The following is a 21,540-nucleotide window of genomic DNA, read 5'->3' as shown; positions in this document are numbered from 1 at the left end:
AGTGCTTTATATTCTCATCACTCACGGGAGTCCGAGAGTGTGTGTGTTTGTGAGTGTCTGAGAGAGAGTGTGTGTGTGTGTGTGTGTGCGTCTGTGTCTGTGTGTGTGAGAGTGTGTGTGCGTCTGTGTCTGTGTGTGTGTAAGAGAGAGTGTGTGTGTGCGTCTGTGTGTGTGTGTCTGTGTCTGTGTGTGTGAGAGAGTGTGTGTGTGCGTCTGTGTTTGTGTGTGTGTGAGAGAGTGTGTGTGTGTGAGTGTGTGTGTGTGTGTCTGTGTGTGTGTGAGAGAGAGTGTGTGTGTGTCTTGTCTGTGTGTGTGAGAGAGTGTGTGTGTGTGTGAGAGAGAGTGTGTGTGTGTGTGTCTTGTCTGTGTGTGAGAGAGAGTGTGTGTGTGTGAGAGAGAGTGTGTGTGTGTGCGTCTGTGTGTGTGGGAGAGAGTGTGTTTTTACGTCTGCGTGTGTGTGCGTCTGTGTCTGCGTGTGTGTGTGAGAGAGTGTGTGCGTCTGTGTGTGTGCGTCTGTGTCTGTGTGTGTGAGAGTGTGTGTGTGAGTGTGTGTGTGTGAGAGTGTGTGTGTGCGTGTGTGTGAGAGAGTGTGTGTCTGTGTGTGTGAGAGTGTGTGTGTGCGTCTGTGTGAAAGAGTGTGTGTGCATCTGTGTCTGAGAGAGAGAGACTGTGTTGTGTGTGTGTGCGTGCGTGCGTCTGTGTCACTGTGAGAGAGTGTGTTTTGTGTGTGACAGAGTGTGTGTGTGCGTCAGTGTCTGTGTGTGAAAGAGTGTGCGTGTGTCTGTGTCTGAGAGAGAGTCAGTGTGTGTTGTGTGTGTGAGAGTGTGTGTGTATCTGTGTCTGTGTGTGTGAGAGAGTGTATGTGTGTCTGAGAGAGAGACAGTGTGTATTGTGTGTGAGAGTGTGTGTGTGTATCTGTGTCTGTGTGTGAGAGAGTGTGCATGTGTCTGAGAGAGAGAGAGAGTGTGTGTTGTGTGTGAGAGTGTGTGTGTATCTGTGTCTGTGTGTGAGAGAGTGTGCATGTGTCTGAGAGAGAGAGAGAGACAGTGTGTGTTGTGTGTGTGAGAGAGTGTGTGTATCTGTCTGTGTGTGTGAGAGAGTGTATGTGTGTCTGAGAGAGAGACAGTGTGTATTGTGTGAGTGTGTGTGTGAGAGAGTGTCTATGTGTGAGTGTGTGTGTGTGAGAGTGTTTGAAATTCTCGAGACTCCAGCCTCTTCCCATCCAGCGTCTGCATTATCTTGGTATTGGGTGCGTTCCCGGTTCCTCCCACTGAGGTGTTTCCCTGCTGAGTATCTCCCCCCCCCCACTCCAGCTCCCTGAGCTCTCGATCACGATGGAACAGTCCTGCCCGTGTCTGAGCCTCGGCAGGGGGAGGGGAGGAACGAGACAGGATGGGCGCAAAGGGCTGAATGTCCTCCCCGGGTTCCTCACGGCAGTGAAAGGTTCGGAGGGAGAGGCTTGGCACAGACGCAGGGGCAGGAGCTGGGAGTGGGAGTGCTGTGTTCTCTGCCAACCAGTCACAGCGAGCCGTGTGGGCTGATGGGCCGCGCTGGCTCTGAATATTAAAGCAGTGGAATGCCGCGCTCCCGGCAACAGGATGGTGATGTTCTAACCCAACGGTTCTCCCAACCCCCTGTCCTCTGTGTCCCTGCACTCAGCTGTCCCAGAGTGGGGTGTACCTCTCATCGACAGAGCGGGTCTCTCACTGTCCCCTCCCAACGAGGTGCCAATCCACAGGCTCAGGCTGGAAGGAGAGAACAGGACTGGGCGCCAATCCCCGTGTCAGCCTCCTGGCCGTTCCGCCCCTCTAGATCATGCTGTCGGCTCGGGAGATGTCCATGGCTCGCTCGGGCAGCTGTTGCAGTAGCAGCAGCAAGAACAACAACAACTGCCAGCAGCAGCGCCGCTTGAGGACCCTGTCCCCACGCCGCGGCCAGCAAGGGCCCGAGGCTTACACAGGTGGCCCCGGCACGGTGAGGAACGACAACCACCACAACCACGGCTACAACCGCAACCTGGACAAGACCCTCCTGTCGCTGCTGCTGTTCTTCCACAGGTAAAAGGTGCCGCTGAGGTTCCCAGCTGCCCAGCCCGACATTCCCAGAGCCCCGCGTTTGTGTAGCGCCTCTCCGTGCTGCGACCAGGCCGTTATTCCATCGCAGTTAATCTCGGAGCGAGCGGAACTTTCTCCACCCCCTGTTGGTCCAGCAGCCTCCATCCTGGCAGAGGAGGCTCAGCAGTCCGCCTGTGCACAGCAGGATCCCACGGTGCATTCAGCGGTCTGCGTTGAGGTTAGGTGGAGTGGCGTACAGGCTTAGGGGAGGTTGCTGCTGTTCCTTTGGAAACGTGGGTGTCACCGGTGCTGGGTGTCCCCTCTAGCAGACCCCGCCTTACAGTTGGGGTTGGGGGGGGGGAGCTGCGCAGGCAGTTTGCAGCCAGGATTATGGGCTTGTTCAGCCAGTGACACCCTCATCCCGTGCATGAATAAAGATAACAGTGGCCACTGGGAGATGTGCAAACCCCACACTGTGGGTGGAATCGAACCTGGTTCCGAATCACTGAGCTACCATGTAAACCCAGGAGGAGGCGCTAACTCACTGAGTTGCGCCTTGCTGTGATATTCTGAGGATGATTTGAAGGAAGCGTTGGCATGAAATACTTCTGTGTGCCCTCCGTGTTGTGGTTTAGGGGCACTGGTGTAGCAGGGCATCATTAGCGATAGTGCTGTGTCAGGGAGCAGGGTTAGACACAATCACACCTTGGTGTTTGTGAGTCAGAGCGGGGAGGAAATTGGCCAGTGATCTCGTTGGTGTTTCCTGTTCTGGGACTCCTTGGTGTTTGTGCTGCTGAGCAGTGACGTCGCTAAACCTTTAGCAAGGTACATGGGCATTCTGAGCAGGGTTGGGGGTTGGGGTGGAGTTACCTGAAGAAAAGTGCAACAGCATTTCACTTCTGTTGTGGGGGAAAACACCAGTCTCGGAGCCAGAACCGGGGTTCAATGACAGAGTTCATTGCACAAGGAAATCTTGGGGAGAGAAAGACTTTTTTTAATTTCAAAAATATACTTTATTCATAAAATACTTTGATGATCTGTACAACTGGACATGCCATACATATGTAAACATTCCATTTGTTTGCATACTGAAAACAGAGTAATCATTCCTATTTACAGGTCTGTACGATTACATTTTTAGCTGAGGTGTCAGCAGAGCCCAAATGACTGCGCGGGCCCCCTGTTCTTCTTTAGGCAGGCAGATGTTACACGGCGGTCTTTCCCCACCGCGCCTTGGCGGCAGCTGCCCCAAGCTTCAGCGCGTCCCTCAACACGTAGTTCTGGACCTTGGAATGTGCCAGTCTGCAACACTCAGTCGGGGTCAACTCCTTCAGCTGGAAGATCAGCAGGTTTCGGACCACCCAGAGAGCGCCCTTCACCGAGTTGATGACCCTCCAGGCACAGTTGATGTTCGTCTCGGTGTGCGTCCCGGGGTGACACCAACAGCAGAGTGGTCAGCAGCGAGTCCTCTCTCGACCCGGAGCACACGTCAAGAAACTTTTATCCATCTTGTGATACAATAGGTCAGCGATGTGATTATTGTCTTTGTGACGTGGTTTGGTTCTGGCAATCATTGCAGAATCATTGGTAGTTTCGATCCAGTCTTTGTCAGTTCCAGCGCAGCCTTTGTTAATTTCCACGTGGTCATTGTCAGCTTCAGTGTAGACATTGCTGAAAATGTGTTGCTGGAAAAGCACAGCAGGTCAGGCAGCATCCAGGGAACAGGAGAATCGACTTATGCCCGAAACGTCGATTCTCCTGTTCCCTGGATGCTGCCTGACCTGCTGCGCTTTTCCAGCAACACATTTTCAGCTCTGATCTCCAGCATCTGCAGCCCTCACTTTCTCCTCCTTAGTGTAGACATTGTCAGTTTCAATGTCTGTGTGGAAGTCCATTGCTGTAGTAATGGGCACTAATCACTCTTCCTGAGGAGGACGATTACTGCAGCCCTGGCTGTTAGCACTTTGTATTGAGGCTGTATCAAACTGTTAGCATTTCTCTAAGAGGTGTTGGCTGGACCCAGACACTTTGGGGGCAGTGTTCGTTACTCTTGTGTATTCTCTCCCCCACCCGCCTTAAACTAATCAGCGAGGTTGTGAGCGCATTGTGCTGGCAATCTGGTGGCCACAGGCAGTGTCTGTATCTGCTCTGCTGTGTGTCTCCATATTGTGATCCAGCGGCCATCTTGGGTGTCACGTTGGCCAACTGATGACTCAGCAGCCATCTTGGGTGTCCATATGCCTCGTGTCACCCTGCCCTGTGTCATCTCCCTCTTCACCTCCTACCTCCCGCAGAGAGGGCAAAAGGGGGAATGGATGACTTATAGAATCCACGTGCTGGGGTTTACTGCTTACCAGAAACTGAACTGGGCTTGCTGTGTGAACGCTGTGGCTACAAGAGCAGGTCGGAAGCTGGGAATCCTGCAGCAAGTAGCTCCTCGACTAGACAGGAGGGTGAGGGAATACTCTCCACTTGCCCTGGATGGGGGCAGCTCCAATGTTAGAAGCTCGACACCATCCAGGACAAAGCAGCCCACGCTTGATTGATGTCACATCCATAAGTGTCCACCACTGACGCTCAGGGGCAGCAGTGGATGCTGTCTACAAGATGCACTGCAGCAAATCAGCAAGGCTGCTTAGAGAGTATCCTAACCCTTTGGCACAGAGCTGAAGCAATACTGAGACACAGAGAATCGTGGTCAGAACCATAAGACCACCAAGGGACCCCGCCCCCAGTGTGGAATTCTCTGCCGATAACCTAATCACAGGCCACGACTGAACAAGCCCTGGGAGTCCGGTTTCCTCCCACAATCCAGAGATGAACTAGAGAGTATAGGTTTAGGGTGAGAGGAGAAAGATTTAAAAGGGACCTAAGGGGCAACGTTTTCACGCAGAGGGTGGTATGTGTATGGAATGAGCTGCCAGAGGAAGTGGTGGAGGCTGGTACAATTGCAATATTTAAAAGGCACCTGGATGGGTATATGAATAGGAAGGGTTTGGAGGGATATGGGCCAGGTGCTGGCAAGTGGGACTAGACTGGGTTGGGATATCTGGACGGGTTGGACCGAAGAGTCTGTTTCCGTGCTGTACATCTCTATGACTGTATGTGCAGATTCGGGTGGATTGGCCATGCTGAGTTGCCCCGTAGTGTTCAGGGATGTGTGGGTTAGGTGCATTCGTCAGGGGTATATGTAGAGTGTTAGGGGAATGGGTCCGAGTGGACTGGTTGGGCCAAGTGGCCTGTTTCCACACTGTAGGGATTCTGTGAGCTGTGGCTGGGCGAATTGACGAGACTCCTCCTTCAGATGCTGGAGGCTCCCAGTGACCCTCGTTGAGGCCTCTTCCATTTGTAGGTTTCACTGTGATTTTGGGACACTTCCCCCTAACCCCGGATGATGCTGACAGAAAATGAAATCCAGGCCCCACCCTCCCTCCCCCGTTCTCACTGGCAGGGCTGTGCGGGAGGTAGGGAGGGAGAGGGGAGTTGTGGCTGAGTTTCATAGATGGTTCCCTGTATGGTTCTGGCAGTGCCACACGACGTTACTTCATCACACCGAAACACAGAGCTTCCACCCTCCACTTCGAGCCTAGCCAGAGATAGCGAGATGGATCTGTTGAACTGGCCAGAGGGTGTGGAGACAGATTGTTTTTTTTACAACAAACCGGAAGCAGAGTGGGTCACGGGGCCCCAGTGACGTTTCGAAACGTGGAGGAATTGAGGAGCAACGAGTACAGGCCGAAATCAGGCCGGCAGCAGTGCGCTGGTTACATCATCCCGATGTCCTCATCATCCCCATGTTTAGACCCCGACATGGAGTTACGGAATGGACCTAGCCCCGAAAGAGGCCATTCAGCCCAGCCGATCTGCGCCAGTAGGTGGCTGGCCATCAGCTGGTCAGGGGCAATTAGGGATGGGCACTCAACACTCGCCAGCCATGCCCGTGTCCCACGTCTGGGCGGATCTTCCAGATTCCTCCCGCTCTAGAGAGTCTCCCCCCACATCCGGGTAGGGAGGCCTGTGGCTAACCTCAAAATGGCTTCCATAGCGAGGGAACCGCAATAGCCTTGTGTCTGGTCAGAAATGCCCCCCAACTCTCTTTGCTTTTACAAACAATGCATTTTGGGAGGGCAAAGGGTTTACACGGTGAATAGTCAGACTGGAGGAAGTGGAGACGATCCGAGGAGATTAGTGTGTATATGTACACATTGTGGGATGCCACAGAGCTGTTGGCTAAGGTAGTACTGAAGGCATGTGGAATACTTGCCTTTGTCCTTCAGAGCAAGGAGGTAATTGGTCAGTTGTTTATATTCCGGAAGTTTCCGGGAGGTTGTTTCCTCCCGCAGCGAGATGGCGGTCACCAGGTTTTGGAGCGAGGGATTAGATGTCAGGGACTAGCCCAGCTGCTCCTCCCAGCGGTGGGGGAGGTCTCGCTAGCGCCTCCCAACAACAGTGCAGCATTCCCTCCGTACAAGCACGGGCAGCGCCAGCCTGCTTTCATATGGCACTCGGAGGCAGAGCTCAAACCTCAGGCCTTCTGACTCCGCTCTGAGGCGAAGGTGTGCACGCCCTGAGCGTCGCCACAGTGTGGGAGCAAGCCGTTCAGCCCATCGAGCCCACGCCAACCCTCCAAAGAGTGATGGGAGCCAGGCCATTGGATCTGTCGGCTCAGGAAGGGGTGGGAGCTTCTCCTAGCGATGCTGCCTTACCCACCCCCCACCTTCAGGTGTGTGTGTGGGTGGGTGGCTGATTCACACAGCGTCTTTAACAATAGTCAGACGGGGAGATGTCAGTCCCACTCGTCTGAGGGGTTGGTTTCGGGATCGAGCAGCAGCTGAGGTTTCGGGGCCGTGGGGTGGTGGGTGTGGAGTCCAGACCTCGGGGACTGGGCAGCTCAAAGCACAGAAGATGTTGTGAAACTTGAAAGGGTTCAGAAAAGATTTACAAGGATGTTGCCAAGGTTGGAGGGTTTGAGCTACAGGGAGAGGCTGAACAGGCTGGGGCTGTTTTCCCTGGAGCGTCGGAGGCTGAGGGGTGACCTTGTAGAGGTTTACAAAATCATGAGAGGCATGAATAGGATAAATAGACAAAGTCTTTTCCCTGGGATGGGGGAGTGCAGAACTAGCAGGCATCGGTTTAGGGTGGGAGGGGAAAGATATAAGAGACCTAAGGGGTAACGTTTTCACACAGAGGGTGGTATGTGTATGGAATGAGCTGCCAGAGGAAGTGGAGGCTGGTACAATTACAGCATTTAAAATGAATAGGAAGGGTTTGGAGGGGTATGGGTCGGGTGCTGGCAGGTGGGACTAGTTTGGGTTGGGATATCTGGTCGGCATGGACGGGTTGGACCGATGGTCTGTTTCTGTGCTGTACATCTCAATGACTGTTTAACTGTGGAGTGATGGGAGTCAGGCCAGGCAAGACTCCAGGACTGGAGCAGAACCGAGATCTCTCAGGGTCAGTCGGACTGGAGGAGGCTGTCGAGACAGGGAGGGGAATTGGGGGCCTGAGGAGGGTAGCTGAGGAAGATAAGGCAGAACACTGTGCTGTGCGCTCGCTCTCTCTCTCTCTCTCCCTCTCAGCGCTGCCTTGTGTAACCCGCTTTCCGTAATTCATTCACTGAATATGTGGGCCCAGCCATCAGTACTCTCTAGGTCTGGCCAAGTGACTCCCTGGGCAGTTGAGCCGCAGTGGTCTGGAGTCACGTGTAGGCCAGACTGGGTAAGAGTGGCTGTTTCCCTCCTTAAAGGATGTTGGTGAACCAGGTGGGGTTTTCACAGGAGTCTTGTGGTCACTATCATCCCAGGCTGACACATTACCTTTTGGATTTATCCGCAGAACTGAATCAGCAATCCCCCTTACACGGCTGCAGTGGGATTCCAATCCCCATTACCTGCACCATTTACGAGTAACACCCCCACCCTGATGACGGCACACGTCTTGCTGTTCTGTTCATAGCACCATTTTAAAAGGCTGAGTGATGAGGGCCTTTGCTACTCCGAGTCCTCAGTGTCTCAGTCAGAGCTGCCTTGTGCAGAATCCTTTGTAACCCCATCGGGGAGCAGTATTGGCCCTCTGATTTGAGACTACTCGCTTGCCCGCTCAGTCAGAGTCACACTGTAACCTGCTGGGAAAATGGGCTGGCAACAGAGAAATGTCTGAGCTGGACCAGAGCTGGAAGTGTGCTAGTACCTCAGGAGGTCAGTACGCACGGAGCCGTGGACCAACCTGAAAGCCAGAGAGAGTTTCCGTTCATATAATTACAAATCACACACCACCAGATTATAGTCCAACAGGTTTATTTGGAAGCACTAGCTTTCAGAGCACTGCTCCTCCATCAGGTGGTTGAGGAGCAGCACTCAGAAAGCTAGTGCTTCCAAATAAACCTGTTGGACTATAACCTGGTGGTGTGTGATTTTTAACTTTGTCCACCCCAGTCCAATACTGGCTCCTCCATATCATCACTTCCATTCACATAGTGCCTCAGGATGTTAGTGAAGTACTTCTAAAATGCAGAACTGGCCAAAGAGAGGCAGTGGGGTGTCTTTCACGCACTGGAGAGGGTGACTGGGCTTTAGTTACCGTCCCATTGACGGCACTGCCAGTCCTGCGACTTAGGAGTTGGCCATTTGACCCCTCTGCCTTTCAGTAAGGTCATGCTGATCTAACTTCAGCTTCATTCCGTTTTACTCCTGATCAGTGTTGGACTCCTTCGTCAGTCTGTTCTCTCCCAGAAGGGGATGGATATATCCTCTAAGCCCACCCTGTCAGGTCTCCTATCTCTCCCTTACTTTCTCCTGTGAGAGTGGTGCCACTGAGCTAGACCTTTGCATGAACAGCAGCAGGCCCTGTTCAATGGCTGCTCTGTATCTGAACTCGCATCAATCTCCCTTGAGTCCACATCCTTTGTTATTGCTTTATCTAAGTAAGTATATCTCTGATTTGAAATGACTAACTGAGCTGCAGCCTCATGCCTTTTCATGAGAGTGAGTTCCTCAATTCTACCACCCAAAGAAGTGTTTTCTAACTTTCCTGCTGTACAGGGGCATGGATTTTAAAACAGGGGGGAGTCCCCGGAAACTTTCACGCCATTGTGCATATTGCCTTGTTCTCTCTGTCTCTCTCTCTCGCTTGTGCTCTCGCTGTCTGACTTGCTCTCTCTTATCTGTCTCTCACTCACACTTTCTATCTCACTCGTGCACTCTCTCTGTCTAACTCGCTCGCGCTCCCTCTCTGTCTCTTGTTTGCTCTCTCTTGCTGCAATTCTGTCAGTCGCTTGCTCTCTCTGTCTCTCACTCCCTCTCTGTCTCTTGCTCTGTCTGTCTCTCGCCCTCTGTCTCTTGCCCTCTGTCTCTCTTGCTCTCTCTCTGTCTTTCTCACTCCCTCTCTGTCTGTCTCTCTCTCCCTCTCTCTCACTCACTCACTCCTTCCCTCTCTGTCTCTCTCGCTGTCTCTCTCTCACTCCCTCTCTCTCTGTCTGTCTCTCTCACTTCCTCTCTGTCTCTCACTCCCTTTCTGTCACTCTCTCACTCTCTGTCTCTCGCTCTCTCACTCTGTCTGTCTCTCTCACTCCCTCTCTGTCTCTCTCTCGCTCTCTCCCTCTCTTGTCTCTCGCTCTCTCCCTGTCTGTCTCTCTCTCACTCCCTCTCTGTCTCTCACTCTCTGTCTCTCTCTCACTCCCTCTCTGTCTCTCTCTCACTCTCTCTGTCTCTTGCTCTCTCTCTGTCTCTCTGTGACTGAGTGATGGAGTTTTAATGCCCCATTGTACAATGGTGGTGGCTTGTGTTCAGTTGGAGGGGGGATGAACGGTCGTAGGACTTGGCTAACCCAGTGCTCAAAGCACTAAGTAACTTGGATTTGATTTATCATTGTCCCATGTACCTAGGTACAGTGAAAGGCTTGGTTCTGTGTGCAGTACAGGCAGCTCATACCATACAGAGTGTATTAGGGTGATAGAACAGAGCGAGGAATACAATGTTATGGCTGCAGAGAAAGTGCACAGAGACCGAGGGCAACATTAAAATTAACATCTGAGAGGTCAATTCAGAAGTCTAATAACAGTGAGGAAGAAGCTGTTCTTGAATCTGTTGGTACATGTTTTGTACCTTCTGTCTGACAGAAGCGGTTGGAATGGATTATAACCGGGGCTGGAAGGGGTCATTGATGATGTTGGCTGCAGTCCCGAGGCAGCGGGATTTACAGATGCAGTCAGTGAATGGGAGGCTGGCTTGTGTTCTCGGGATGTGGGGGGAGTGCCATGCAGAACTGTGCTCTGGGTTCCAGCCGTGGGCTGCCGGCAATTTGCAGCTCTGCTAATCTCCGTGTCCCCCACCCCCGCCTCATTACTCCAAGCCCTAGGTAGTTACCCACAGCATTGCAGGAAGTGTGTGTGTCTGTAAATCTGTGTGTGCTGAGTGTGTGTGTGTGTCTGTGTGTGTGTGAGAGAGAGAGTGAGTGTGTGTATGTGTGTGGGTGGGTGTGTTTGTGTGAGAGTGTGTGTGCATGTGGGTGCGTGTGGTGTGTGTCTGTGTGTGAGAGTGTCTCTGTGTCTGTGTATGGGTGTGTGTGTGTTAGTGTGTGTTTGTATGTGTGTGTGTGTGCGTGTGTCTGTGTGTGTGTCTGTGTGTGTGACCGTGTGTGTGTCTGTGTCCGTGTGTGTGTGTGTGAACGTGTTTGTCCGTGTGCGTGTGTCTGTGTGTGTGTCTTTGTATGTATGTGTTTGTGAGTGTCTTTGTGAGTGTGTTTCTGTGTATGTGTGTGTTTCTGTGTATGTGCGTGTGTGTCTGTGTGTGTAAAGGGGGTAGGTTTCCAGCTCCCCTCTCCCTGGTGTGTGTCCCGTTCTGTTCTGCTCCCACTGACGTGTCCCTGTTTCTTGTCTCTCTTCCCCCTCCACCCCCACCCGCAGTGGTTCCAGCAGCAGCATGGTCGCCATCGACAACAAGATCGAACAGGCCATGGTAAGATGGCTGAGCCATTCCTCATGGGTTTTATCCTGTCCCCCCTGGGGCATGGCTGGGACGAGACCACTTCTGCTGCCCGTCCCTAGTTGCCCCTTGAACCGAGTGGCTCTCCTGGCCTGTTTCAGAGGGCAGTGTGGAGTCAGGTGTAGGGTAGACCCGGGTGAGGGCAGCAGATTCCTTCCCGGCACGGGGCACCAGCCAATCGGATAGGTTTTCCTGACGACCAACCGCATCACGGTCTCTCAGTCCCACTGGTTTGTTTTATTTGTTCAAATGTCCGTTCCCCCCCCAGCCTCCGTGCTGGGGTCGCTCGTCCGACCTCGGCTACCTGCACCTCCCCGGTGGCAGGGTGAACTTTGCATTGAGGTGGCGCCTTGCTCATCCTGAAGTGGGCTGTGTGTCGCCGTGCAGTCAGGCCCAGCAGTTTGACGTCAGCCTGGAGCTTGTTCCCCCCGGCCTGTGTGCGCCTCAGGCCAGGCTGCAGGAAGCCTGAGGCCCGAGGAGTCAGGCCTGTGTGGGCCCCAGTGCCCACTCCAGTTCCCTGAGCCCCGGTGCCGTCACTCAGAGAAGGCCTGCCTCTTTGTTGAGCTGCGTTGGGCAGGTGGATCGAAGCAGGAGTAGACCATTCAACCCCTCGAGCCTGTTCCACCACGTAGTGGCTGATCTGCGGCCTACCTCCGTCAACCTGCCTTTGGCCTGTAGGCCTTCATTTCCTCACTGATCTGAAGCTCCTCAGCCTCTGAAATCTGGCCTTTGTGTGTGAGGATTGGTTCCTAATGTCTCTCCTGAGTGGGCTGGGCCCAATACTGAATGTGCCCCCTCGTTCCCGAGACTCCCATCTGAGTGGGAAAGGGTTTCTCTATTTGCCCTTTCCCGTTCTTGTATGTCATTCCAGGGTGTCTGAGAGAGACATGGTCCTTCCTCCCTTTCACACCCCACATCGTTCCCCCCTCCTTTCTCTCTCCCCATGGTCCCTCTCTCTCACTGTCCTCCAGTCTCCCCCTTCGTCCCTCCTCTCTCTCTCCCCCCAATCATCCCTCCTCTCTCTCTCTCCCCCATCGTCCCTCCTCTCTCTCTCTCTCTCTCTTGCCCCCATCGTTCCTCCTCTCTCTCTCTCTCCCCCCCATCGTCCCTCCTCTCTCTCTCTCCCCATTCGTCCCTCCTCTCTCTCTCTCCCCATTCGTCCCTCCTCTCTCTCTCCCCCCCATTCGTGCCTCCTCTCTCTCACCCCTCCATCATCCCTCCTCTCTCTCTCCCCCCATCGTCCCTCCTATATCTCTGTCTCCCCAATCGTCCCTCCTCTCTCTCCCCCATCGTCCCTCCTATATCTCTGTCTACCCCATCGTCCCTCTTCTCTCTTTCTCCCCCATCGTCCCTCCTCTCTCTCTCTCCCCCCATCGTCCCTCCTCTCTCTCTCTCCCTCCCTCCATTCGTCCCTCCTCTCTCTCCCCCATCGTCCCTCCTATATCTCTGTCTCCCCCATCGTCCCTCTTCTCTCTTTCTCCCCCATCGTCCCTCCTCTCTGTCTCTCCCCCCATCGTCCCTCCTCTCTCTCTCTCCCTCCCTCCATTCGTCCCTCCTCTCTCTCCCCCCCATCGTCCCTCCTCTCTCTCTCTCTCTCTCTCTCTCCCCCCATCGTCGCTCCTCTCTCTCTCCCTCCATCATCCCTCCTCTCTCTCCCCCCCAACTCGCTCTCTCTCTCCCTGCTTATGCACACTCTCTCTCTCTCCCTGCTTATACACACTCTCTCCCTTTCTCTTTCCCTGCTTACACACTCTCTCACTCTCTCCGTGCTGATATACACTCTCTCTCTCCCTGCTTATACACTCTCCCTGCTTATACACTCTCTCTCTCCCTGCTTATGCACACACTCTCTCTCCCTGCTTATACACACTCTCTCTCCCCCTGCTTCTACACTCTTTGTCTCTCTCCCTGCTTATACACACTCTCTCTCCCCCTGCTTTTCACACTCTCTCTCCCCCTGCTTCTACACTCTTTGTCTCTCTCCCTGCTTATACACACTCTCTCTCCCCCTGCTTTTCACACTCTCTCTCCCCCTGCTTATACACTCTCTCTCTCCCCCTGCTTATACACTCTCTCTCTCTCCCTGCTTATACACACTCTCTCCCCCTGCTTATACACACTCTCTCTCTCTCCTCCCCTGCTTCTCCACTCTCTCTCTCCCCCTGCTTACACACTCTCTCTCTCCCTGCTTATACACACTCTCTCTCTCGCCCTCTCCCTGCTTATGCACAGTCTCTCACCTCCCTGCTTATTCACTCTCTTTCTCTCTCTCTCTCCCTGCTTATACACTCTCTCTCCATCCCTGATTATGCACACACTCTCTCTCTCCCTGCTTATACACTCTCTCTCCATCCCTGATTATGCACACACTCTCCCTCTCCCTGCTTATATACTCTCTCTCTCTCCCTGCTTATACACTCTCTCCCCCTGCTTATACAGTCTCTCTCTCCATGCTTATACACTCTCTCTCTCTCCCTGCTTATGCACACACTCTCTCTCTCCCTGCTTATACATACACTCTCTCTCTCCCTGCTTATACACTCTCTCTCTCCCTGCTTATGCACACACACTCTCTCTCTCTCCCCCTACTTATACACTCTCTCTCTCCCTGCTTACACACACACTCTCTCTCTCTCCCTGCTTATACACTCTCCCTGCTTATACACTCTCTCTCTCCCTGCTTATACACTCTCTCTCTCCCCCTGCTTATACACTCTCTCTCCCTGCTTATACACTCTCTCTCCCTGCTTATACACACTCTCTCTCCCCCTGCTTTTCACACTCGCTCTCCCCCTGCTTATACACACTCTCTCTCCCCCTGCTTATACACACTCTCTCTGCCCCTGCTTATGCACTCTCTCTCTCTCCTCCTGCTTACACTCACTCTCTCTCTCTCCCTGCTTATACACTCTCTCTCCATGCTGATACACTCTCACTCTCTCCCTGCTTATACACTCTCTCTCTCTCCCTGCTTACACACTCTCTCTCCCTGCTTATACACTCTCCCTGCTTATACACACTCTCTCTCCCCCTGCTTATACACTCTCTCTCTCCCTGCTTATACACACTCTCTCCCCCTGCTTATACACACTCTCTCTCCCCCTGCTTATACACTCTCTCTCTCCCTCTGCTTATACACACTCTCTCTCCCTGCTTATACATACACTCTCTCTCTCCCTGCTTATACACTCTCTCTCTCTCCCTGCTTATGCACACACACTCTCTCTCTCTCCCCCTGCTTATACACTCTCTCTCTCCCTGCTTATGCACTCTCTCTCTCCCTCTGCTTATACACTCTCTCTCTCCCTGCTTATACACACTCTCTCCCCCTGCTTATACACTCTCTCTCTCCCTGCTTATACACACTCTCTCTCCCCCTGCTTATGCACTCTCTCTCTCTCCCTGCTTATACACTCTCTCTCTCTCCCTGCTTATACACACTCTCTCTCTCCTCCCCTGCTTCTCCACTCTCTCTCTCCCCCTGCTTACACACTCTCTCTCTCCCTGCTTATACACACACTCTCTCCCCCTGCTTCTACACTCTTTGTCTCTCTCCCTGCTTATACACACTCTCTCTCCCCCTGCTTTTCACACTCTCTCTCCCCCTGCTTCTACACTCTTTGCCTCTCTCCCTGCTTATACACACTCTCTCTCCCCCTGCTTTTCACACTCTCTCTCCCCCTGCTTATACACACTCTCTCTCCCCCTGCTTATACACTCTCTCTCTCCCCCTGCTTATACACTCTCTCTCTCCCCCTGCTTATACACTCTCTCTGCCCCTGCTTATACACTCTCTCTCTCTCCTCCTGCTTACACTCACTCTCTCTCTCTCCCTGCTTATACACTCTCTCCATGCTTATACACTCTCACTCTCTCCCTGCTTACACACTCTCTCTCCCTCCCTGCTTACACACACTCTCTCTCTCTGCCTGTTTATACACTCTCTCCTCCTCCCTGCTTATACTCTCTCTCTCTCTCTCTCTCTCCCTGCTTATACACTGTCTCTCTCTCCCCCTGCTTATACACACACTCTCTCTCTCCCTGTTTATGCACACTCTCTCTCCCTGCTTATCCACACTCCCTCTCTTTCCCTGCTTATACTCTCTCTCTCTCTCTCCCTGCTTATACACTCTCTCTCCCTGCTTACACACACTCTCTCCCTCTCTCTCCCTGCTTACACACACTCTCTCCCTCTCTCTCCCTGCTTACACACATTCTCTCTCTCCCTGCTTACACACACTCTCTCCCTCTCTCTCCCTGCTTACACACACTCTCTCCCTGTCTCTCCCTGCTTACACACATTCTCTCTCTCCCTGCTTACACACACTCTCTCTCTCCCTGCTTACACACACTCTGTCTATCCCTGCTTATACACTCTCTCTCCCTCCCTGCTTATACACTCTCTCTCCCTCCCTGCTTATACACTCTCTCTCTCTGCTTACACACACACTCTCTCTCTCTCCCTGCTTATACACTCTCTCTCTCTCCCTGCTTATCCACACTCTCTCTCTCTCTCCCTGCTTATGCACACTCTCTCTCTCCCTGCTTATCCACACTCCAACTCTGTCTCTCTCTCACCCTCTCTGTCTCCCTGCTTATACACTTTCTCCCTGCTTATACACTCTCTCTCCCCCTGCTTATACACACTCTCTCTCTCTCCCTGCTTATACACTCTCTCTCCCCCTGCTTATACACACTCTCTCTCTCTCCCTGCTTATACACACTCTCTCTCCCCCTGCTTATACACACTCTCTCTCTCCCTGCTTATACACACTCTCTCTCTCCCTGCTTATACACTCTCTTTCTCTCTCCCCCTGCTTATACACTTTCTCTCTCTCTGTCTCCCCCCCGCTTCTCCACTCTCTCTGTCTCCCCCCCGCTTCTCCACTCTCTCTCTCCCCCGCTTACACACTCTCTCTCTCCCCCTGCTTATACACTCTCTCTCTCTCCTCCTGCTTACACTCAGTCTCTCTCCCCCTCTGCTTATACATTCTGTCTCTCTCCCTGCTTATGCACACTCTCTCTCTCTCCCTGCTTATGCACACACTCTCTCTCTCCCTGCTTGTACACTCTCTCCCTGTTTATACACTTTCTCTCTCCCTGCTTATACACTCTCTCTCTCTCCCTGCTTATGCACACACTCTCTCTCTCCCTGCTTATGCACACCCTCTCTCTCTCTCCCTGCTTATACACTCTCTCTCTCCCTGCTTACACACACTCTCTCTCTCCCTGCTTATGCACACTCTCTCTCTCCCCCTGCTTATACACTCTCTCTCCCTGCTTACACACACTCTCTCTCTCCCTGCTTATGCACACACTCTCTCTCTCCCTGCTTATACACACTCTATCTCTCTCCCTGCTTATACACTCTCTCTCTCTCTCCCTGCTTATGCACACTCCCTCTCTCCCCCTGCTTATACACTCTCTCTCTCCCTGCTTCGACACTCTCTCTCTCCCTGCTTATGCACACTCTCTCTCTCTCCCTGCTTATACACTCTCTCTCCCTGCTTATGCACACTCTCTCTCTCCCTCTCTCCCTGCTTATGCACACTCTCTCTCTCTCCCTGCTTATACACCCTCTCTCTCTCTCTCTCTCCCAGCTTATACACTCTCTCTCTCCCTGCTTATACATTCTCTCTCTCCCTGCTTACACACACTCTCTCTCCCTGCTTATGCACACACACTCTCTCTCCCTGCTTATACATACACTCTCTCTCTCCCTGCTTATACACTCTCTCTCTCTCCCTGCTTATGCACACACTCTCTCTCTCCCTGCTTATACATACACTCTCTCTCTCGCTGCTTATACACTCTCTCTCTCTCCCTGCTTATGCACACACTCTCTCTCTCCCTGCTTATACATACACTCTCTCTCTCCCTGCTTATACACTCTCTCTCTCCCTGCTTATGCACACACACTCTCTCTCTCTCCCTGCTTATACACTCTCCCTGCTTATACACTCTCCCTACTTATACACTCTCTCTCTCCCCCTGCTTATACACTCTCTCTCTCCCTGCTTATACACACTCTCTCTCCCCCTGCTTTTCACACTCTCTCTCCCCCTGCTTATACACACTCTCTCTCTCCCTGCTTATCCACACTCTCTCTCTCTCTCCCTGCTTATGCACACTCTCTCTCCCCCTGCTTATACACACTCTCTCTCTCCCCCTGCTTTTCACACACTCTCTCCCCCTGCTTATACACACTCTCTCTCTCCCTGCTTATCCACACTCCAACTCTGACTCTCTCTCACCCTCTCTGTCTCCCTGCTTATACACTTTCTCCCTGCTTATACACTCTCTCTCCCCCTGCTTATACACACTCTCTCTCTCTCCCTGCTTATACACTCTCTCTCCCCCTGCTTATACACACTCTCTCTCTCTCCCTGCTTATACACACTCTCTCTCTCTCCCTGCTTATACACACTCTGTCTCCCCTTGCTTATACACACTCTCTCTCTCCCTGCTTATACACTCTCTATCTCTCTCCCCCTGCTTAAACACACTCTCTCTCTCTCTCTCCCCCCTGCTTCTCCACTCTCTCTGTCTCCCCTCCTGCTTCTCCATCTCTCTCTCTCCCCCGCTTACACACTCTCTCTCTCCCCCTGCTTATACACTCTCTCTCTCTCCTCCTGCTTACACTCAGTCTCTCTCCCCCTCTGCTTATACATTCTGTCTCTCTCCCTGCTTATGCACACTCTCTCTCTCTCCCTGCTTATGCACACACTCTCTCTCTCCCTGCTTACACACTCTCTCTCCCTCCCTGCTTACACACACACTCTCTCTCCCTGCTTACACACACTCTCTCTCTCTCTGCCTGTTTATACACTCTCTCCTCCTCCCTGCTTATACACTCTCTCTCCCTCTCTCCCCCTGCTTATACATTCTCTCTCCCTGCTTATACACTCTCTCTCTCTCCTCCTGCTTACACTCAGTCTCTCTCCCCCTCTGCTTATACATTCTGTCTCTCTCCCTGCTTATGCACACTCTCTCTCTCTCCCTGCTTATGCACACACTCTCTCTCTCCCTGCTTATACACTGTCTCTCTCTCTCCCTGCTTATCCACACTCTCTCTCTCCCTGTTTATGCACACTCTCTCTCTCCCTGCTTATCCACACTCCCTCTCTTTCCCTGCTTATACTCTCTCTCTCTCTCTCCCTGCTTATACACACTCTCTCCCTGCTTACACACACTCTCTCCCTCTCTCTCCCTGCTTACACACACTCTCTCCCTCTCTCTCCCTGCTTACACACATTCTCTCTCTCCCTGCTTACACACACTCTCTCTCTCCCTGCTTATACATACACTCTCTCTCTCCATGCTTATACACTCTCTCCCTCCCTGCTTATGCACACACTCTCTCTCTCCCTGCTTATACATACACTCTCTCTCTCCATGCTTATACACTTTCTCTCTCTCCCTGCTTATGCACACACTCTCTCTCTCCCTGCTTATACATACACTCTCTCTCTCCCTGCTTATACACTCTCTCTCTCCCTGCTTATGCACACACACTCTCTCTCTCCCCCTGCTTATACACTCTCTCTCTCCCTGCTTACACACACTCTCTCCCTCTCTCTCCCTGCTTACACACACTCTCTCCCTCTCTCTCCCTGCTTACACACATTCTCTCTCTCCCTGCTTACACACACACACTCTCTCTCTCCCTGCTTATACATACACTCTCTCTCTCCCTGCTTATACACTCTCTCCCTCCCTGCTTATGCACACACTCTCTCTCTCCCTGCTTATACATACACTCTCTCTCTCCCTGCTTATACACTCTCTCTCTCCCTGCTTATGCACACACACTCTCTCTCTCCCCCTGCTTATACACTCTCTCTCTCCCTGCTTACACACACACTCTCTCTCTCTCCCTGCTTATACACTCTCCCTGCTTATACACTCTCTCTCTCCCTGCTTATGCACACACTCTCTCTCCCTGCTTATACACCCTCTCTCTCCCCCTGCTTATACACTCTCTCTCTCCCTGCTTATACACACTCTCTCTCCCCCTGCTTCTACACTCTTTGTCTCTCTCCCTGCTTATACACACTCTCTCTCCCCCTGCTTTTCACACTCTCTCTCCCCCTGCTTATACACACTCTCTCTCCCCCTGCTTATACACTCTCTCTCTCCCCCTGCTTATACACTCTCTCTCTCCCCCTGCTTATACACTCTCTCTCCATGCTTATACACTCTCACTCTCTCCCTGCTTATACACTCTCTCTCTCTCCCTGCTTATACACTCTCTCTCTCCCTGCTTATACACACTCTCTCTCTCCTCCCCTGCTTCTCCACTCTCTCTCTCCCCCTGCTTACACACTCTCTCTCTCCCTGCTTATACACACACTCTCTCCCCCTGCTTCTACACTCTTTGTCTCTCTCCCTGCTTATACACACTCTCTCTCCCCCTGCTTTTCACACTCTCTCTCCCCCTGCTTCTACACTCTTTGCCTCTCTCCCTGCTTATACACACTCTCTCTCCCCCTGCTTTTCACACTCTCTCTCCCCCTGCTTATACACACTCTCTCTCCCCCTGCTTATACACTCTCTCTCTCCCCCTGCTTATACACTCTCTCTCTCCCCCTGCTTATACACTCTCTCTGCCCCTGCTTATACACTCTCTCTCTCTCCTCCTGCTTACACTCACTCTCTCTCTCTCCCTGCTTATACACTCTCTCCATGCTTATACACTCTCACTCTCTCCCTGCTTACACACTCTCTCTCCCTCCCTGCTTACACACACTCTCTCTCTCTGCCTGTTTATACACTCTCTCCTCCTCCCTGCTTATACTCTCTCTCTCTCTCTCTCTCCCTGCTTATACACTGTCTCTCTCTCCCCCTGCTTATACACACACTCTCTCTCTCCCTGTTTATGCACACTCTCTCTCCCTGCTTATCCACACTCCCTCTCTTTCCCTGCTTATACTCTCTCTCTCTCTCTCCCTGCTTATACACTCTCTCTCCCTGCTTACACACACTCTCTCCCTCTCTCTCCCTGCTTACACACACTCTCTCCCTCTCTCTCCCTGCTTACACACATTCTCTCTCTCCCTGCTTACACACACTCTCTCCCTCTCTCTCCCTGCTTACACACACTCTCTCCCTGTCTCTCCCTGCTTACACACATTCTCTCTCTCCCTGCTTACACACACTCTCTCTCTCCCTGCTTACACACACTCTGTCTATCCCTGCTTATACACTCTCTCTCCCTCCCTGCTTATACACTCTCTCTCCCTCCCTGCTTATACACTCTCTCTCTCTGCTTACACACACACTCTCTCTCTCTCCCTGCTTATACACTCTCTCTCTCCCCCTGCTTATACACTCTCTCTCTCCCCCTGCTTATACACTCTCTCTCCATGCTTATACACTCTCACTCTCTCCCTGCTTATACACTCTCTCTCTCTCCCTGCTTACACACTCTCTCTCCCTCCCTGCTTACACACACACTCTCTCCCTGCTTACACACACTCTCTCTCTCTGCCTGTTTATACACTCTCTCCTCCTCCCTGCTTATACACTCTCTCTCTCCCTGCTTATACACTGTCTCTCTCTCTCCCTGCTTATCCACACTCTCTCTCTCCCTGTTTATGCACACTCTCTCTCTCCCTGCTTATCCACACTCCCTCTCTTTCCCTGCTTATACTCTCTCACTCTCTCTCCCTGCTTATACACACTCTCTCCCTGCTTACACACACTCTCTCCCTCTCTCTCCCTGCTTACACACACTCTCTCCCTCTCTCTCCCTGCTTACACACATTCTCTCTCTCCCTGCTTACACACACTCTCTCTCCCTGCTTATGCACTCTCTCTCTCTCCCTGTTTATACACACTCTCTCTCCCCCTGCTGATGCACTCTCTCTCTCTCCCTCCCCCTGTTTATACACACTCTCTCTCTCTCCCTGCTTATGCACACTCTCTCTCTCTCCCTGCTTACACACACTCTCTCTCCCTGCTTATACACTCTCTCTCTCTCCCTGCTTACACACACTCTCTCTCTCTCCCTGCTTATACACTCTCTCTCTCTCCCTGCTTACACACACTCTCTCTCTCTCCCCCTGCTTATGCACTCTCTCTCTCTCTCCCTGCTTATGCACACACTCTCTCTCTCCCTCTCCCTGCTTATGCACACTCTCTCTCCCTGCTTATACACTCTCTCTCTCCCTGCTTATACACTCTCTCTCCCTGCTTATGCACACTCTCTCTCTCCCCCTGCTTATACACTCTCTCCCCCTGCTTACACACACTCTCTCTCCCTGCTTATGCACACACTCTCTCTCTCCCTGCTTATACACACTCTATCTCTCTCCCTGCTTATACACTCTCTCTCTCTCCCTGCTTATGCACACTCTCTCTCCCTGCTTGTACACTCTTTCTCTCTCCCTGCATATACACTCTCTCTCTCCCTGCTTATACACTCTCTCTCTCCCTGTTTACACATACTCTCTCCCTCTCCCTGCTTATACACTCTCTTTCTCTCTCTCTCTCTCCCGGCTTAT

The 21,540-nt window shown here is 52.4% G+C and overlaps 1 protein-coding gene across 2 annotated transcripts in view; it reads left to right on the top strand.

The window, feature by feature from the left end:
* Positions 1–21,540, top strand: part of tsc22d4 (TSC22 domain family member 4) — a 106,591-nt gene that overhangs the window by 56,994 nt on the left and 28,057 nt on the right. For both annotated transcript variants that reach the window (XM_087982713.1, XM_087982712.1), the window contains one exon: positions 10,957–11,008. In XM_087982713.1, the coding sequence (XP_087838839.1) occupies positions 10,957–11,008 (52 nt within the window). The remainder of the gene's footprint in view (positions 1–10,956; positions 11,009–21,540) is intronic.

This window comes from Chiloscyllium plagiosum, unplaced genomic scaffold (genome assembly GCF_037043375.1).
Source record: "Chiloscyllium plagiosum isolate Xiang-an unplaced genomic scaffold, Cpla_swu_hap1 HiC_scaffold_44, whole genome shotgun sequence".
Classification (NCBI taxonomy): Eukaryota; Metazoa; Chordata; class Chondrichthyes; order Orectolobiformes; family Hemiscylliidae; genus Chiloscyllium; species Chiloscyllium plagiosum.
This window is presented reverse-complemented; position numbering and strand designations above follow the sequence as displayed.